Consider the following 17,868-nt stretch of genomic DNA (forward strand, 5'->3'; position numbering starts at 1 on the left):
CCTGCCGTGTTGATAAGCTCGGCAATGGTTTTTCATACGGGGGTGTGCTTTTCGATTGGTGACTCACCTGTTTTTCCCCCCATGCCGCGACCCGCGTGATGTGGAGCATGTGGTGAGCTCGGATCGCGGCTCTCCCAATCCGGGCTATGCACAAGGTGCCTCCCCGGCGGGGAAGGGCCCTCGAGTTCGAGGGCATGATCGTCTGTGTGCAGTCAGGCGCGCCTGAATGCTGAGAGGCCAGCCCCGTTCCCGGGCAACACGGGAACGGCGGCCATTTTATCTGCTGGGATTTCTCCTGCACAGCAGCCTGACACCGCGGCAGACTTGGACCGTTCGCCCTCCCCGCCAATTTTGATCCCGGCCCACCTCCCGATTGTAGAGCCTTCTCCAGGGGACTCTCCTTCGGTGCCCTCCTCTATTGTGCCCCCCCCCCCCCCCCCCCCGGGCCTCTGCTGGAACCGTTTTCAGCCGAATTCATTTTGTTAATGCATAATGCTTACCTGGCTAGGCAGAGCCAGATGCAGGACCCAGCGTCTGCCCCTCCACCCCAAAGGTACCTCATCTGTGAGAAGCTATCTACCCCAGCCCCAGCAGTCCCGCTGGGTGCAGCAGGAGCAGCACTCCCCCACGGGCCAGGTGGATCGCTCCCCCAAGGGCCAGGAGGTTCTCAGGGGTCCTCACGTGTTAGGGTGGTATCGTCCTCTGGCGCACTGGACTCATCCTCCTCTCAGGACCCTAATGATGACCCAGATCAAGATGATCCGTGATCCCATGCTCAACTGGATGGAGATGATCCGCGTGTCTTGCGACTCTTTCAGAGGGATGAGTTGGATCCTATTATTCCGCATGTTTTGCCGAGCTTGATATTGACCCAGCTTCAGGAGTTTCCGGCCCCCAGAAGGCGGATAGGAGGGGGGACCCTGTGATGGCAGGTCTTCGCCCCCCAGCCAGAACGTTCCTGTCTCAGCCGATGATTCTGGAATTGCTCTCGCAGGAATGGGAATCCCCGGAGGCATCTCTTCGGGTAGGCAGTGTTATGGTTTAGCAGTGTTTGGGTGGATTCTTGGGTACTGTGGCAGATGACCACGGGGAGGAGCCCCGTGGAGAGCCACAGTACTGGGCTAGACTCAGGACACACAAACACAGAATTTAGCTCTTTTATTATACAGCTTGATGTGTACCACCAGAGGTGGCAGTAGGGAGGTGATCCAGAGGTAGCAGTCCCGGGACCCTCGGCAGAGGGAATCTGTTTCACCACGTTGGTATAGGGGATTCCGGTGTAGATTTCCCAGGCAAGGCAATGCTGTAGATGAGACAGACTGAGAATTAGATTACTCACTAGATGGTAGCTGTAGCTTGGCGATTCCACCAGGTTGAAGTAGATAGTACAGGCACCGAGGTAGGGAGACCAGGCCCTCGAGGAGCGAGTACCTGATCCCAGTAAGGTACCTGAAATAAAGCAGAGGGCCCCCGAGGAGCGGGTACCCAGGTTAGTCAATACCCCAAAGGGCAGAGAGACAGCTTCCAGCGGCAGCACGGAACCAGCAGAGTAGCTTAGACTGGCCGAGACCAATCCGAAATCCAGTCCTTGCTAACTCTTCATCCCTGTGCCCCCGACTCCAGCCACGCCTCCTCACCTCTCTGCCGAGGCTCCTGAGGCCCTATCGGGGCAAGAGCCTGCCTGCCATCCTGAAGCAGGCCATGCAGAAAAAACACCAGGAAACAAAAAAAAAAAAAAGAAAGAACACTTGCTGCCACGCAACGTGGTGAGTAGACCACGCCCTCTAGAGGCTTTCAGCCAATCAGAACAAAACAAAGAACTTTACATTTTTGGCCTTCCGGTGGCGTCCCTCTCTTCGTCCCTGCGCCCCCGACTCCAGCCGCGTCTCCTCACCTCTCTGCCGAGGCTCCCGGGGTCCTATCGGGGCAAGAGCCTGCCTGCCATCCTGAAGCAGGCTGTGCAGAAAAAACACCAGGAAACAAAAAAAATAAAGAAAGAAAGGACACTTGCTGCCAACGCGGTGAGTAGACCGCTCCCCCTACAAGGCTTTCAGCCAATCAGAACAAAACAAAGAACTTTAAATTTTTGTGCCTTCCGGCAGCGTCGCGCACCCGAAGGAGCACGACCTAAGGGGCCTGCCCCTTAGCGCTCCCCTTGGAGTGCCCCAGGACCAGGGCCTACCCCATCCAACTCTCTTCTGCTCAAAACTCTTTCTTATAAACCCCCAGCTCTAAACATCCGCATGCTAAACCCCTCATCACTGAAAACAGCCTGCCTTCATATAACAACAACCACAAAGCTACTCATAGCTCCTTCCTCAAGCTTACCAACCTCTTCAATTTTCCCACCTCTCTCTTACCGCTCTCATCATTTTTATCCAGCTCTCTTCAGGAACCCACGAATCTGATTCCCGCTACCTGCCCCTCACAACCTCAAACTTCAATTGAGTCATCATGCCTAGTCCAGCAATACAACAGAAGACCAAACAACTCCAAACAAGCCCTAATACCTCCCCCTCAAAATCTTCCTACTCATCAGCAATTCTTCAGGATTATTTCCTTCTGCTTCTAAAATATTGCCCTCCCCCAGTTCCCAACCTACAACTGTGCTAATATACATCACGTATACTGAACACATCCGACAAGAATCTTCTACTCTAGCATCTGGACAACATACAGCCGCACTCAAAACCTCCAACCATACGATCTCTCAGAACCTCATTCAACTACAACACTCTTCCCAACAGCAACCCATCCTCAACCAGCATTCATCCAGTTCGCTTCCAATCACACTTCATACGACTCTACCGTGATCTACCTTCAACTATCATCGAACTATCCTCCTACACTCTCCTGATCCCCAGCCTACAATCATCCGATCAACATCATTCTACAATTCAGACCACAAGCCCCACTCATACTCCACTTCGCTACCTGTCCTTGTATGATTCAACTTTGCAATCACCTCCTGCTCAACCCTCCCATCAGACCACTTCTTCTTTAACACAACCTCCATCAATCTCTGTTACCCAGACAAGGCGAACACGTAAGCTCTTCAAGAAGTATTCAGCCAACTCCATCATGGATCCTCCCTCAGCGACTCAACAGATGAGAAAAAAACATCTGATCAATATCCCTCTTCTGAAACAGGCCAGAAACCTACTCTACCTCACCTTCTTCTTGATTAATGCCAAATCTCTGACCAAGAAACTTATGATAATTTCAGACTTAATCCAAGAAAAAACCCCAGACTTCTTCGCCATAACAGAAACATGGCTCAAAGATACCCATCAAGTACTTACAAATCACCTAACCAACAATGCTTATGACATATTCTCTATTCCACGTAAGTCACGCAGAGGAGGAGGATTATTCCTCATAATAAAAAAACATTTCTCTATGAAGTTGATCCCACACAACCTCCCGAAGAAATATGAAATTGCTTTGCTCGACTCTGAATTCCTACAATTATTTCTAGTATATTGCCCACCAAAACTTCTTGACAATGACATCTCCCCACTTCTAGAATTCTTAGTAATAAACATCAGCACAAAAAAACCATCCATTATTCTTAGTGACTTCAATCTTCACACTGATGCCAACCCTAGATCTCAAAACTGCCAAACCATGCTTGACATGCTCTCCAGCCTAAACCTGAACCAACTTATAAACAACCCCACTCACAAAGCAGGTCATACGCTAGATCTGATCTTCTCCAACCAATTCCTCTTTGATACTACAATATCTCTCAACCCTGTCCCTGCTTCAACAGCATGGGAGAAGACTGATACTTCACGCATATCCAGCATAGCTCTCTGCTTCAACGGCAGGGGAGAAAAAAAGAAAACTGATACTTCACGCATATCCAGCATAGCTCCCTGCTTCAACGGCAGGGGAGAAGAAAAACAACCAATAAGGGCTGTATAACATAGTCTGGGTAAAACAAATAAGCATGGGTGTAGCTTGCTTATTGGCAGGGGAGAAGCTTGCTTATTGGCAGGGGAGAAGAAAAACAACCGATAAGGGCTGTATAACATAGTCTGGGTAAAACAAATAAGCATGGGTGTAGCTTGCTTATTGCAGCGGCTACTACCCCTAACTAATCAAGCTAGATATTTCACTTGGATGCAGCTCCATCACTGCTCTCTACATTAAAGGTGGGGGTGGAAGGGAAATAGAACCAAGAGCTAAGAGAAACAGATAAGTATGAGAGAAAAAATGTGTGAAGCTTGCTGGGCAGACTGGATGGGCCATTTGGTCTTCTTCTGCCGTCATTTCTATGTTTCTATGTCCCCTGGTCAGATCACTACCTAATTCAATGCTGCGCACAAATTAATACCATCAAAATGACTAGAACAAATAAACAATTTTCATTCAAATACAGACCCCCCCCCTTCCAACCTGACTCTATAAAACAAGAATTGGGGAGACAGCTAATGAATCTAGACCTATCCAATATACATAACGCCACCCAGTCCTGGTTCCACCTGACAAAGCAATTTGCTAACAGCATTAATCCTGAGAAAACGAAATTTATAAAACAAAACAGCGAGAAAAACAACCCGTGGTTCAATCCACAACTCAGATCAATGAAATCCAACCTCAGGAAGTTGGAAAAAGAATGGCACAAAGACAAATGCCAAACTACTCTTCAAAGATACTGCATGCAACTTGCCAACTACAAGAAAACGATTCTGAACGCCAAACGCGACTATTATAGTTTTAAGATAAAAAATTCCTCAAATAAATCTAACTCCCTCTTCAACATAGTTAAAAACCTAATAGACGAGAACAACAAAATCACCCCTTCTTCTGAAACAAATAACATAAGCCAAGACATGTTCTTTAAAAACAAAATAGAAAAAATAACGAAAACCTTCAACAACTCTTCTATTGATGAAATACCTTCCAACACATCAACATGGTCGAATTTTGAACCAATCTCAATTACGGAAACAGAAAAAATGCTACAAAAAAATCACCCAGCATGACATGATCTCGATACTATCCCAACCCGCGTATTAAAGGAAATGGCTCATTTTATTGCACCAACCCTAGCTGCCATAATTAACAAATCTCTGGAAGAAGGCCAACTACCTACTAATCTGAAAACCGCTACAATCAAAAAGAACATGGACCCGAAAGATCTGAACAATTACCGCCCTATCTCCAACCTCCCCTTGCTCGCCAAGATGACCGAGAAAGCTGCATTAAAACAACTCAATGAACACCTTGAGATCAATAATATTCTCCACCCCTCACAACACGGCTTCAGAAAGAACCGCAGCACAGAAACCCTTCTGATCAACTTATCTAACAAAATAATAAGAGGTTTTGACAACAAATTAAACTACTTATTAATCCTACTTGATCTATCTGCGGCCTTTGACACTGTAGACCACAAAAAACTAATATCTAGTCTTACCAACATAGGTCTATCAGGAAAAACTCTAGACTGGTTCTCCTCTTTCTTAAAAGACAGGTTCTTCAAAGTCACCCTTAATAACATCTCATCTGATCCATATCCCCTAGAAACCAGAGTACCACAAGGTTCTGCCCTCTCGGCCACCCTCTTTAATATATACCTACTTCCACTCTGTCAATTCATCTCAAATCTAGGCATCTCATTCTTTTTGTACGCTGATGACATTCAATTACTTATCCCAATAACCTCAACTATCGAAGACGCAATCAACCTCACAGTAAACCACCTAATCTTGATCAGAAACTTACTGAACCAACTAAAATTATGCCTCAATATGAACAAAACTGAATGCATCCTCATCAAAAGAATCAACCCAGAGTTAATAACCCTAATGCCTTCCATAAAAATCGACAACAATAACATCCAACTGAAAAGTCTTGTGAAAGACCTTGGTATCTGGATACACAATGATCTGAACCTCAAAAAAAGCATCGCAATGAAAACAAAAGAAGGCTTTCACAAACTCCATATACTCAAACACCTTAAACCACTTTTTTACCAGCATGATTTCAGAACTGTCTTACAATCACTCATTTTTTCAAGTCTCGACTATTGCAACGCACTGTTCATTGGCCTTCCCAAATCTGCACTAAAACCACTCCAATTATTACAAAATGCCGCAGCCAGAGTACTTACTGGCAAGAAGAAATTTGTACACATCACCTCAGTACTGAGGAGTCTTCACTGGCAACCGATATTACAAAGGATCAAATACAAAATTTTAACTACTCTACACAACAAAATCTACAAAGAAGATAACACCGCCCTCGATCACATGATTCAACTGCACAAAACACCACGCACAACACGAAACTCCGGCAAATTGCTACTAGTCATACCCTCCCTTCCCTCTGCTAAACTATCCAACACTAGGAATAGAGCCTTTTCGATTGCTGGACCAAAAGCATGGAACTCTTTCCAGTCTATCTAAGTTCAATCAGAGACTCCAAATCTTTCAAAAAAGAACTTAAAACATGGTTATTTAGACAATCATTCACAGACGGAGTTGGTTAATCTAATCCCATCTGCTCAGACTTACTTCCTCTTCTAGCCATGCTCTATTTACTTCTTACCCCCCATGCCATTTCCTCCTTTACCCCCTCTATTCAAATTATGTCCTGTACTTTTTCTCCTCCCATGGCTCCCTAGGACCCTTTCCCTCCTTTCCTTCCCACTCCTCTTTTCCCATTTAAATAAGCCTCTTTAACACACCCCAGCGTGTTTTCATTTTAGTTATGGATCTAAATGCTTAACTATACATGCTCTCCCACTGCAAGTCCAATTTGTAAGTCTTACTCTTTTATACCTGTTTTCACACTTTTGATATATGCCGAATTGTTACTAGTTGTCTATACACGTTTCAATATGTTCGTCATGAATGCGTTATATGTATTATGTTGTTTACATTGTAAACCGGAGTGAAGGCAGCCTGCTATACTTCAGTATATAAAAGAATCTAAATAAAAAAATAAATAAAACTCAATGAGCTAACAAACAAGTACAGGCTAAATACCCGGATGGCGTGATGTCACTTGAGGGGGACACTCCCGAGGTTCGTGCCATTGCTGGAATAAAGACATGGGTAGCACGCGCGTGCGCACCCTAGTAGGCCCTGGTGAGGAACATGGCGGGAGGCAACGCCATAGCCGTTTCGGGGACGCCGGAGAGGGCGGCTTGCAGATGTGGCGGTAGCCATCTTCCCGAGGTAAGCGGGAGGAGCCGAGAACAAGGTGAGGCATACGGGGCAAAGCCGTCTGAGACCGATGGACGCAACAGGCAGAGCGATGAACAAACTGTACCCACTTCCGGAGGACTTCCTAGAACTTCTTAAGGTTCCAAAGGTGGATGCATCCGTGACGGCGGTCACAAAGAGGACGACCATCCCAGACACCGGAGGTGCTGTCTTGTGAGATGTACAGGATAGGAAGCTGGAAGTCTACTTGAAAAGAATTTTTGAGGTCTCTGCCTTGGGCGTCAGAGCGGCAGTCTGTAGCTCTTTTATGCAGAGAGCAGGGCTGCGATGGATCCAACATCTTCTGGGTGCTCAAGCACTACCGCCAGAAGAAGCACAGGAGGCGGAATGCCTGGAGGCCGTAATAGCCTACGGGGCAGACGCCCTGTATGATCTTCTCCTCGTGCTGTCCAGGTCCATGGTGCCAGCGGTTTCGGCTAGACGTCTCCTCTGGCTACATAATTGGTCGGCGGATGCTTCTTCCAAGGCTCAACTGGGATCACTCCGTTTGAAAGGAAAATTGCTCTTTGGGGAAGAATTGGACCAGATAATTAAATCTTTGGGTGAAAACAAGGTCCACAAGTTGCCAGAGGATCGTCCTCGGAATACCAGAACTTTCAGCGCCAGCAGGACCAGGTTCCGGGGTCAGCGGAGATTTCGGCAGTCCAGACCGGTGAATCAGAGACCTCCTTCATCCCGATTGCAATCCTGGTCGCATTCTGTTTGTGACCGGCGGCCTGCTCGGGATGCCATCTCTCAGGGCCCATCCTCCAAGCCCTCCCAATGAAGTCTCGCCGCCCACTCCTCGATTCCCAAGATAGGAGGACGGCTGTCCCTTTTCCTCGAGGAGTGGGTCAAGATTACATCAGACCAATGCGTCCTGAATATCCTAAGAGATGGCTACGCTTTAGAATTTGCTCGACCTCTAAGAGATAGGTTTGGATTTTTTTCCCTGCGGTCCTCGGAAGAAGCAAGTACGCCGGACGCTCGACTGTCTTCTGGGCTTAGGGGCTATTCTTCCGGTGCCGGCGATAGAACATGGGTCCAGCCATTATTCCGTCTACTTCGTAGTCCCCAAGAAAGAGGGCTCCTTCTGCCCAATACTGGATCTCAAGATGGTCAACAGGGCTCTCAAAATACCATGCTTCAGGATGGAGACCTTGCGCTCGGTGATGGCGACCGTGCACAGGGGGATATTTCTTGCCTCTTTGCACCTGACGGAGGCCTTTCATATTCCCATTCTCAAGGATCATCAACGTTTTCTCCGTTTCAAGATCCTCGGACAACATTACCAGTTTCAAGCCTTACCGTTTGGCCTGGCGACCGCCCCCGCACCTTTACCAAGGTAATGGTAGTGGTGGCGGCAGCTCTGCGGGGAGAGGGAATTCTGGTCCATCCATACCTGGACAATTGGCTCATCCGAGCGAAGTCCGAAATCCAATGCCAACAGTCGGTCGACAGAGTTCTGTATCTGCTCCACATTCTAGGTTGGGTAGTCAACTTTGCCAAGAGCAATCTTACCCCCTCGCAGTCACTCAACTTCTTAGGGGTGCGTTTCGACACCAAGGTGGGCAAGGTTTTCTCCGCCAGGCACGGGCGCAGTCCCTTCTCTAGGTATAGCGTTTTCTTTGTATCTCACCCCCGACAGTTTGGGACTACCTTCAAGTTCTCAGTGAAATGGCTTCAACTATAGATGTGGTACCTTCGGCTTTTGCGCATATGCGTCCTTTGCAGAGAGCGTTACTTTCCCACTGGAAACCGGTCTCCCAAGATTTTCAGGCACTCCTCCGTTGCCGGAGATTGCCAGTCACAGCCTCACCTGGTGGCTCCGTCTGGATCACCTGCTACGAGGGGTGGACTTGGAGATTCCAGGTGGAATCTGTTGTCAAAGGAGTATCATCTGCCTTTACCTTTTCTAAGAGAATCCAAGTCCAGTCTTCTGTGGCAGCTCTCTCGGCACAACCTGGAAAAGGGAGTGGATATGGAGACCCCGGACTGGGTAGTGGTAACTGCAGACGCCAGCCTCAAAGGTTGGAGGGTGGTGTGCCTAGCACGGTCTGCCCAAAGTCTTTGGTGAACAGCAGAGGCGCCCTGGTCTATCAATTGTCTGGAGACGAGGGCAGTCCACGGGGCCCTGGAGGTGTTTATGCTCTGGATTAAAATGTCGGATGGTTTGAATTTTCCCGGACAGCGTGATGATGGTGGCATAGATCAATCACCAAGGAGAGACAAAGAGTCATGCGGCGGCTCTGGAGACTCAGCATTGTTTGTGTGGGCGGAACATCATCTGAAGGGTATAGCGGCATCTGACGTTGCGGGAGTGGACAACATGCAGGCGGATTTCCTCAGCAGGCAACAACTAGATCCGGGGGAATGGGAGTTGTCCCTGGTAACCTGGGATTAAATTTGTGCCAGGTGGGGCATTCTCCAGTTGGATCTCATGACAACGCATGCGAATGCAAAGGCAGCAAGATTTTTCAGTTGCAGAAGAGAGATTGACTCGGAAGGGCTGGATGCTCTAGTATGTCCTTGGCCGATGGGGGTTCTTCTGTATGTGTTTCCTCCTTGGCCACTTATCAGTCGAGTTTTGCGGCGCATAGAGTTACATCCAGGGAAGGTGGTGCTGGTGGCGCCAGAGTGGCTGCATCAGCCGTGGTTTGCGGCCTCTCAGGTTGGCTCACTGGCCAGGGTTGCTGCAACAAGGACCCATATTTTCAGATCTGGAAGATCACTTTTGAAAGGATATTCAGAACAGTAATTTCCACATTACTCCAGGCTAAGGAGACCTTCTACTTCTATGGTGTATGTCAGGGTCTGGAAATTGTTTGAGTCCTGGTGTCTTCAACAATGGCTGGATCCCCTGACTGTGGGTGTTCCTCACATTTTGTCCTTTCTACAGCAGGGTTTGTCTAAGGGCACCTATAGTTCGCTCCACGTCCAGGTTTCAGCCTTGGGTTGTCTTAGAAGCAAGTTGCAGGGGAGGTCTTTAGTCTCTCATCCTGATGTGGTTCGATTCCTGAACGGGGTTAAGCACTTGCGGCCTCCCATTCGGAAAGTATGGATTGGAACATCAACTTAGTTTTGCAGGTGCTCTGTGGGGCACCATTTGAGCCCTTAAGATGAGCGTCTTTGAAGGATTTGACTTTGAAGACAGTTTTTCTGGTGGCCGTATGTTCAGCCAGGCAGATTTCGGAGCTTCAGGCTCAGTCTTGTAGGGATCCTTTTTTGCATATTGCTAATGACATGGTGATGTTTCATAAGGTCCCTTCTTTCTTGCCGAAAGTGGTTTCTTCCATGTGAATCAGACAGTAGAACTTCCAGTGTTTCCAGAGTGGTCTAGGGAATTTTCCCAGGATAGAGATCTTCATCCTCTGGATGTGTGTCAGACTCTGTTGCGTTAGTCACTAACAGCTGTTGGCGGTCGAATCACCTGTTTGTGTAGTTCGGTGGAGAGAAGAAAGAAGAGAAAGCTACATTGTCTCAATGGCTGAAGGAGACCAATTGATTGGCTCATATTTGTAAGGGTCACAAAATTCCGACAGGTCTGAGGGTGCATTCTACAAGAGCACAGGCAGCCTCTTGGGAGGAGTGTCAGCTGATGTCTCCATAAGAGATATGTAGGGCTGCGATGTTGCCCTTGCTTCATACTTTCACCAAGCATTACCGATTGGATGTTCAGGTGCAGGAAGATGCGACTTTTGGCGAAAGTGTTCTATGAGCAGGTCTTTGAGTTCCCGCACAGTGTAGGGGTGCTTGGGTATATCCCACTTGTCTGGACTGATCTGTGTATGAACACAATAAATGTGAGCAGGACTTATTGCATGCCTGCAAGGTTGAAAGTTAGTGCATCTGCTGTAGCATACAATCTTTCGGATCCTGCGTTTTATAATAGATAGTAGAAAGCATAGGCAAAGTTATATGGATTATCTCGCCATGTCTGGGTCAATTCGCGCCAAAAAATAGAATTAGAAACAGTGATTGCTGCCGGTTTAGAAAGAAATTCAGCAGGCTCCTGAATTTCTTTCTAAACCGGCAGCAGTCACTGAGGCAGCTCTCGACCAAAGAGCGAAACTTGGCCAGAGTCGGGTAAACTTTAATAAAGGGCTTTTTTCCATATACTGATCTTCGCTATCTTTACTGCTACACAGCTAACTGGATCGGCTTCCGATTTGTTTTCTGGGTCTATACCACAGATCAGTCCAGAGACCCTTCCTTTTGCTGCCAAAAGACTGAATTTCCTGGTGTTGGTTTTCACCTTATATCAGAGATGTTTCAATCTATACATAAGTTGTTTTTTTCAATTAAGTGTTATCGAAGTTCGACTGTAAACCGTTGTGAAGGCATTGCCGATTTGACGATATATAAAAAATAATAAACCATACAACATAAGTATGAGAGGTTTCAGTTCAAGGGGTTCCAACCCTGTGTTTCCTGTTTACCCAGAAAGGAGGTATGGTGGCTATTCTTTGGCTTGGGTACAAGTCAATATTGAGGGACTGCAGGTGGCACTCTCGGATATCTAGCAGTGCCTGAAAATGTTGTTCTCTGCCTCTATCTGCTGGTAGGAATGCAAAACCCACTTCTCTGGACTGATCTGTGATATTACAGGAACGAAAATTAGTACGTAAGAACCAATTTTCCTATGCTTGCCCAGGGCATTAAACTTTACAAAGCCACCAATGAGAGATTTCACAAACTTAGTTCAATTTTCTTACAAATGCCATCAGGAATGATTTCCATGAGCAGTCTTGCTTTCTGTTACTTAAAAGTTTTTAGCACCTTGAGAGCCCATCATGTTGCCAGTTTGTGTTCCCTTTCATGACAAGGTCTGTGGTTTTGAAAATAAGGTATGCCATATTTATTTGATCTAATTAAAATGTGAAAGGGAAGATCTTATCAGTTGAATTTTAACATGGTGCAGGCAAAGCAGCATGGATTTTGTTTATGGAAGCATAATACTGAAAATGGGAGGAACTTTTGTCCCATGCTTTCAGGGATTTCATGAAGACACCTTTTGTGTGCTGATCTGAAAACAGATGCTCAGTGATACATGTTCCAGGTGCAACTTTGCGATTTGGCAATTGAATAAGCTGAGATTGCAAAGATCTGTCTTGTTTTTTTCTTTATTTTAATTCACACAGAATTAGCTTGATCTGCTAAGGATTTTCTCCTATTCTGTGTCTAGTGCATCAGGCTAAAATGTTGATTTTGATCTGAATTGCTTTGTAGATGCAGTGGAAGGTATTGATGCACATGTAATAAATGGTTATGTAATTCATGATCTGGAGAGCAATTCTGAGGTAGAAATCCCTTATCCAATGGGAGAAGACAGGCAGGTGCAATGTGGCAGAGCATTCCATCATGGGCGTTTTATCATGGGGCTTCGAAGAGTGGCCAGGGCAGAACCCAAGTAAGAAAGATCATTTAACATATTACATTATGATGTTTTAACACATTTTATAATGACACAGAATTGATATAATTATTTATGGTAATGCAGATCATATTAAAAGAAATTCAAGGACAAGAGTCATGATATGAAGTTGAAGGGAAGAAGGTTCAGATGATGAATGAGGAAATATTCCTTTACTGAAAAGGAAATGGATGTCTCCAATACCCATTTCATAGAATAACAGAGGGGCCGATGCAAAAAAGTTGCACTGAAAGTGGGTGCTGTGTGTTCAGCGCCCGCTTTCATAACGCGCTTCCAGGCACTTCTCCTGGGAACGCGATGCAATATTTAAATTAGGGCTCGCGCTGTCGAGGAGGCACTAGGAGCGATTATGCACCCCTAGCATCTCCTTGACAGCGCGAGCCGAGAGAGGTCCACTGTTAGTGGCTTTTGCCGGTTAAGAAAACGGATGCTGAATTTATCAGCGTCCCGTTTTCCTAACCAGCGCACATGTAGGAGTTAGGAAAATGGATGCTGATAAATTCAGCGTCCATTCTCCAAACCTGACTACCGGCACCAGAAGGAATTAATAAATCAATATTAAAGTGCCGGGCACTTAATTTATTCACTCCTTCACTTATTGCTGATTGGTCCCTTTAGTGCGCTGGGCTAAGTGCACTGTATTGCATCGGCCCCATAGTATTTGATACCAGATAAAAACCAATTAGACCATTTTTGTGTACACTGCAAAGAATATATCCTGTCTGCCATCCGTAGATGTTTGACTGTTTGTAGGTTATTACTTCTTATCACAATCTTTGGTTCTTTACCATCTTGATTAGACGAGTATTCAAGTTCCCATTCTTAATTCAACACCCAGCACCCACTGTGCCTTATCACCCAGCTTTGTAATAACCTACACAGCTACCAAAACTAGTGAGGCCATTGTAGACATCCAGTCTTCTAGTTCCTAAGGCCTTGCTGGAAGGTACATGGCAACCACCAACCTGACCCGAAATGTTTCTAGCGAATTGTAGGCCGTTGATACCAACCAAGCTACTGGCCTGCAGTATCGCTAGGTCATGCTACCTTTATCTGCACTTTCTTTTCCCCATATCACCTTGCTTGATGATATCTGTCCCCCAAAAACCTGCCAGCGTCAATCTCAGTTGATTTCTGGGGAATTGTAGTTTGCTGCTAGGCTGTGCTTCTTTTATCTGCCCCTTAACCCCACTTCTTTTGCCTCTGCTGTTGAAGGACTAAAGGGTTATTGTCTTTAGTACTTCTACCCACTAAAACCTGTTCCAACTACTGTAATCTGCATCTGTTTCAAGCATTCTTGAAGTCTGTCATAGTATTGGTTTCCTTTACCTCTGCTGGTAGGCTAGACCAGGCATTTACCATCTTCTCAGTAAACAACTATTTTCTCATTCATTTAATTAATTAATTGATTAATTAATTAATTAAGTTATAAGCTGTATAACAGACTCACTCCAAGATTCAAGGCAGGCTACAATATAACATACATGAACCATAGATCTCTAAAATAACTGACATGTGACTAACCAACATCACAACCAAGAAATAAATTACCAACAGCAGAGATACTCCAAGGTAACAATCTAGAGACACACTGGATGGGGGGAGGGAGGTGGTAAATAATATCCTGAAAAAAATGCAATGTCCTGACTCCGAGGGAAAAAAATTAAGGGAGACTTAAATCAAATTCACTTCATATAACCAAGATTGATTTCTCAGATTGAATTAGTCTAACATCCTCTTCAAAAGCATGTCTAAATCAAAAGGATTTTAATGCCTTTATAAATGCTTGAGTAATGGTAATGGTGTGCAGTAGTTCAGGCAACGTGTTCCAGAAAAGTGGGCAGGCGACAGAGAACACCCAATCACATATTTCTACAAGAAGGGCAGATTGTAGGGAGTCTCTCTCTAGTAGAACCCAGTGAACAGATCTTAGTGCTGCTTGTGCTGTACTAAAAATATACCAAATAGAGCTGATCCAACGTGATAGGGCATTATTTAATAGTTTGTGCATAAGCATGACAAGTTTGAATTTGATCCTCCATTGGATAGGAGGCCAATGGAGGGAACAGAGGACAGGAGTAAAGTGATCTCTCATACTAGATATGGTTAATACGTGCAGCAGAATTCTGTACAATTTGCAATTTTCTGAGGGTTTTTGCCAGGAGACCAATGTAGAGTGAGTTACAGTAATCATTGCAGAAAAAATGAGGGCCTGAAGTTCAGTGCTAAAGTCACTGGGGTCCAATATTAACATTTTAACCTATGAAGCATATGCTACTTGATGAATGCAGCCCTCACCATGGCCTTAACAAGGGCATGCATGGACAAATCAGAATCTAATATAACATCTAGTTTTCACACGTGTCAGAATTGGTAATTTGCAGTTTTCAAAAACAAAAACAGAGTGAGCACTGGGGAGAGGGAGGACAGAATTTACTCAGGATGATCACCTCTATTTTGTCTGCATTAATAGCCGATAAGGCCAAGCCTTGAGGCATACCAGTGGTGATCGTATACCAAGAAGATACTGCAGGGGCAATCACTCAGTCATATAGAAATTAAATCAGTTCAATACAGTGCCAGACACTCCAGTATCATTAGGGCGTCAAAGGTTACTGAAATATCAAGAAGTACCATAACATAGTTTACTACTGAAACCATGTCTGATGGTGTCCCAGCTAGTTAACAGAAGGGTTTCAGTATTAACAAACTTGCAAAATCCAAACTGTTGTTGATCAAGAATTCAATGATCATCAACAAAATCAGTCAGCTGATTTAGTCCAACCATTTCAATCATTTCTGAAAGGAATAGTAGTGATGAAGGGGGTCGGTAGGGGTTGCAACTGGCTCCAGATTTTTAGGACAGGTTGATCCAGTCCTGGTTTTACCCCATTGCATGCTGGGACTTATTCTGCTTTCCCTATTGCATTCCCTACGAAAAGCAATATTATAAGTACTTGCATGCTGGGGAGTAAAACCAGGACTATTTTGAAAATCTGGAGTCAGTTGGCAACCCTAGGAAGGTAGCTAGAAAGATCAGCAGATGTGTTCTTCAAAGCTGGGTGAACAGGTGCTTGTTTCAAGGAAACAGGTAATGCACCTTCAGTCAGTGAAAGGTTCACAATTTTTGTATTATGAATGCTAATGTCCTTCTGGATGGCTTTCAGCAATATTGTTGCAAATGGATTTAATGAGCAAGATGATGAATTCATTTTTATGATTATTTGAACGATCTCATGATTCCTCTGAACCTTCATCTTCCAACTTTCAGGCACTTCAAAGTGGATTACATTCAGGTACTGTAGATATTTCCCTATCGCCGGAAGGCTTTCAATAATAACCCCTTGTCCCTGAAATTCTTTCCCAGAATTGGCTAAAGCCTGTTAAAAATGTAAATGGTTCTTTCTTATCCCTCTTTATTTTCTTTCTTCCCGTGAGTACATTTTGAGTGTGTTGAGCCTTCCTTTGTAGGGTTTGTGTTGCAAGTTGTGTATAATTTCTTTATGTGCTCCGTTTGCAGCACACGCTTTATTGAGGGAACTGTGCTGCAACTGATGGAGGAAGATGACAGCGTTATTGGAGTTCAGTACAAAGATAAAGACACTGGTGATATTAAGGTATGAATGTTTTCAGCTGTCACAGATGAATAGTAAAATATTTATTGGGTATTTCTATGGAGTTGCCAGCTCTCATTCTATAGGAGGGAGACATCTTTGTTTTGCTTTTGCTACCGTTTTCTGAGTTTCTCTTCTAAGGTTCCTCTCCTTCAGTTAGGGTTGCCAACTGGCTGTATTTTTTCAGGATAGGTTAACCAGTCCTGGTATTTTCACCACTGCATGCTGGGTCTTGTAGTCCTGCTTTTCCTAGGAGCATTAATAGGGAAATCAGATTTGTGTGTTCTTGCTTGCCATGGGGTAAAACCAAGTCTGGATCTACCTATCCTGAAAATAAAAATGGAGCCAATTGGCAACCCTATCTTTCGGGCACTTATTTGTGAGCTGTCTCGCAATAAGAGCTTTCAGTTGTCAGCACTTATGCCTCTTACAAAGTTTTCTGAATTTGGGATTCTTGTTCCTATCCTGGATCAGTCCAGACGAGTGGGTTTATGCATCCCTACCAGCAGATGAAGGCAGAAAACAAAACTGTGAGGCACTGCTACATAAATGAGAGGGCCACCTGCAGTCCCTCAGTATTTCTCTGTCTCCAGCAGATGATAGAGGTGCATACCTGCAGTGTTAAAAAAAAAAAAAAGAAGAAAAAAAGAAAAGGATAAGAAGAGGATTCAGCTCCTCGAGGTGTTAGGTTCCTTCATGGGCCATCCCTTTGGGGGGAGAGACGTTGGCAATCCCGTTCAGGACTCGGCCCTTGTTTTGCCGGGGAGGTAGATGGCTGGGGCTCTAGTTCCCTCTTCCCCTTTGGGCCCATTGCTATGCCTGGCTCCTCAGCAGGTAGCCTCCAGAAGCAGGGAAATCGTCTTTCCTCCTTTGTTCCCTTTAGGCCTTGTTTCTTTAAAAAAAAAGAAGAGCAGTTACCGGGAGAGAGGCTGCAGCAGCAGGGCTGAGGAGCCGGTATGTTTTGTGGTGTTTTCTGCCAGGAGGCAGGCAGGAGGGAGCGGGCCAAATTGCCTGCCTTTGTCGGCACCGGGAAGTGATCAGTGTGATTGCTGCTGTTATGTTTATTTTCAGGCCTGGCCACGTGTGCAGGCCCGACTTCCCCAACATGCCGGCTCCCGCGCAGCGAGGCAGACTTTGCCGTGGCTGTGGCCTGAGGCAGTCTTGCCTAGATGTGGCCTCGTTTTCCCACAATTGTGCTTTGGGCAAGGATGGAGTGTTTGCGGGGACCTCCTACCGCTTTTCCGTTTCTGAAGCAGGTGAAGAAGTTGGTGGATCAGGAGTGGGAATCCCCTGAGGGATGCCTGAAGGTCGCAAGAGCTAAGGGGAAATTATATCCTTTGCCAGAACAGACCTTGGAATTATGGAGAATTCACAAGGTGGATGCAGCCGTTTCGGCGATTACTAAGAAGACTACCATCCCAGTGATGGGAGCGGCTCTCAAGGATCTCCAGGAAAGGAAGCTGGAGATTCTGCTTAAGTGGCTTTTTGAAGTCTCAGCTTTGGCCCCTTGAGCAGTGGTGTGATAGAACAAAGTGGTGTGATAGATCAAAGGGTCAAACGCTGAATCTTTTGCGGGTGAAAACGCTGTGTGAAGAAATGATCA

At 45.6% G+C, this 17,868-nt stretch overlaps 1 protein-coding gene across 2 annotated transcripts in view; it reads left to right on the forward strand.

The window, feature by feature from the left end:
* The window catches only part of SQLE (squalene epoxidase), a 67,911-nt gene that overhangs the window by 18,781 nt on the left and 31,262 nt on the right, over positions 1–17,868 (forward strand). For both annotated transcript variants that reach the window (XM_029592011.1, XM_029592010.1), the window contains exons 3-4: positions 12,447–12,627; positions 16,172–16,268. In XM_029592011.1, coding sequence (XP_029447871.1) covers positions 12,447–12,627; positions 16,172–16,268 — 278 coding nt within the window. The remainder of the gene's footprint in view (positions 1–12,446; positions 12,628–16,171; positions 16,269–17,868) is intronic.

Source organism: Rhinatrema bivittatum, chromosome 2 (genome assembly GCF_901001135.1).
Source record: "Rhinatrema bivittatum chromosome 2, aRhiBiv1.1, whole genome shotgun sequence".
Taxonomy (NCBI): domain Eukaryota; kingdom Metazoa; phylum Chordata; class Amphibia; order Gymnophiona; family Rhinatrematidae; genus Rhinatrema; species Rhinatrema bivittatum.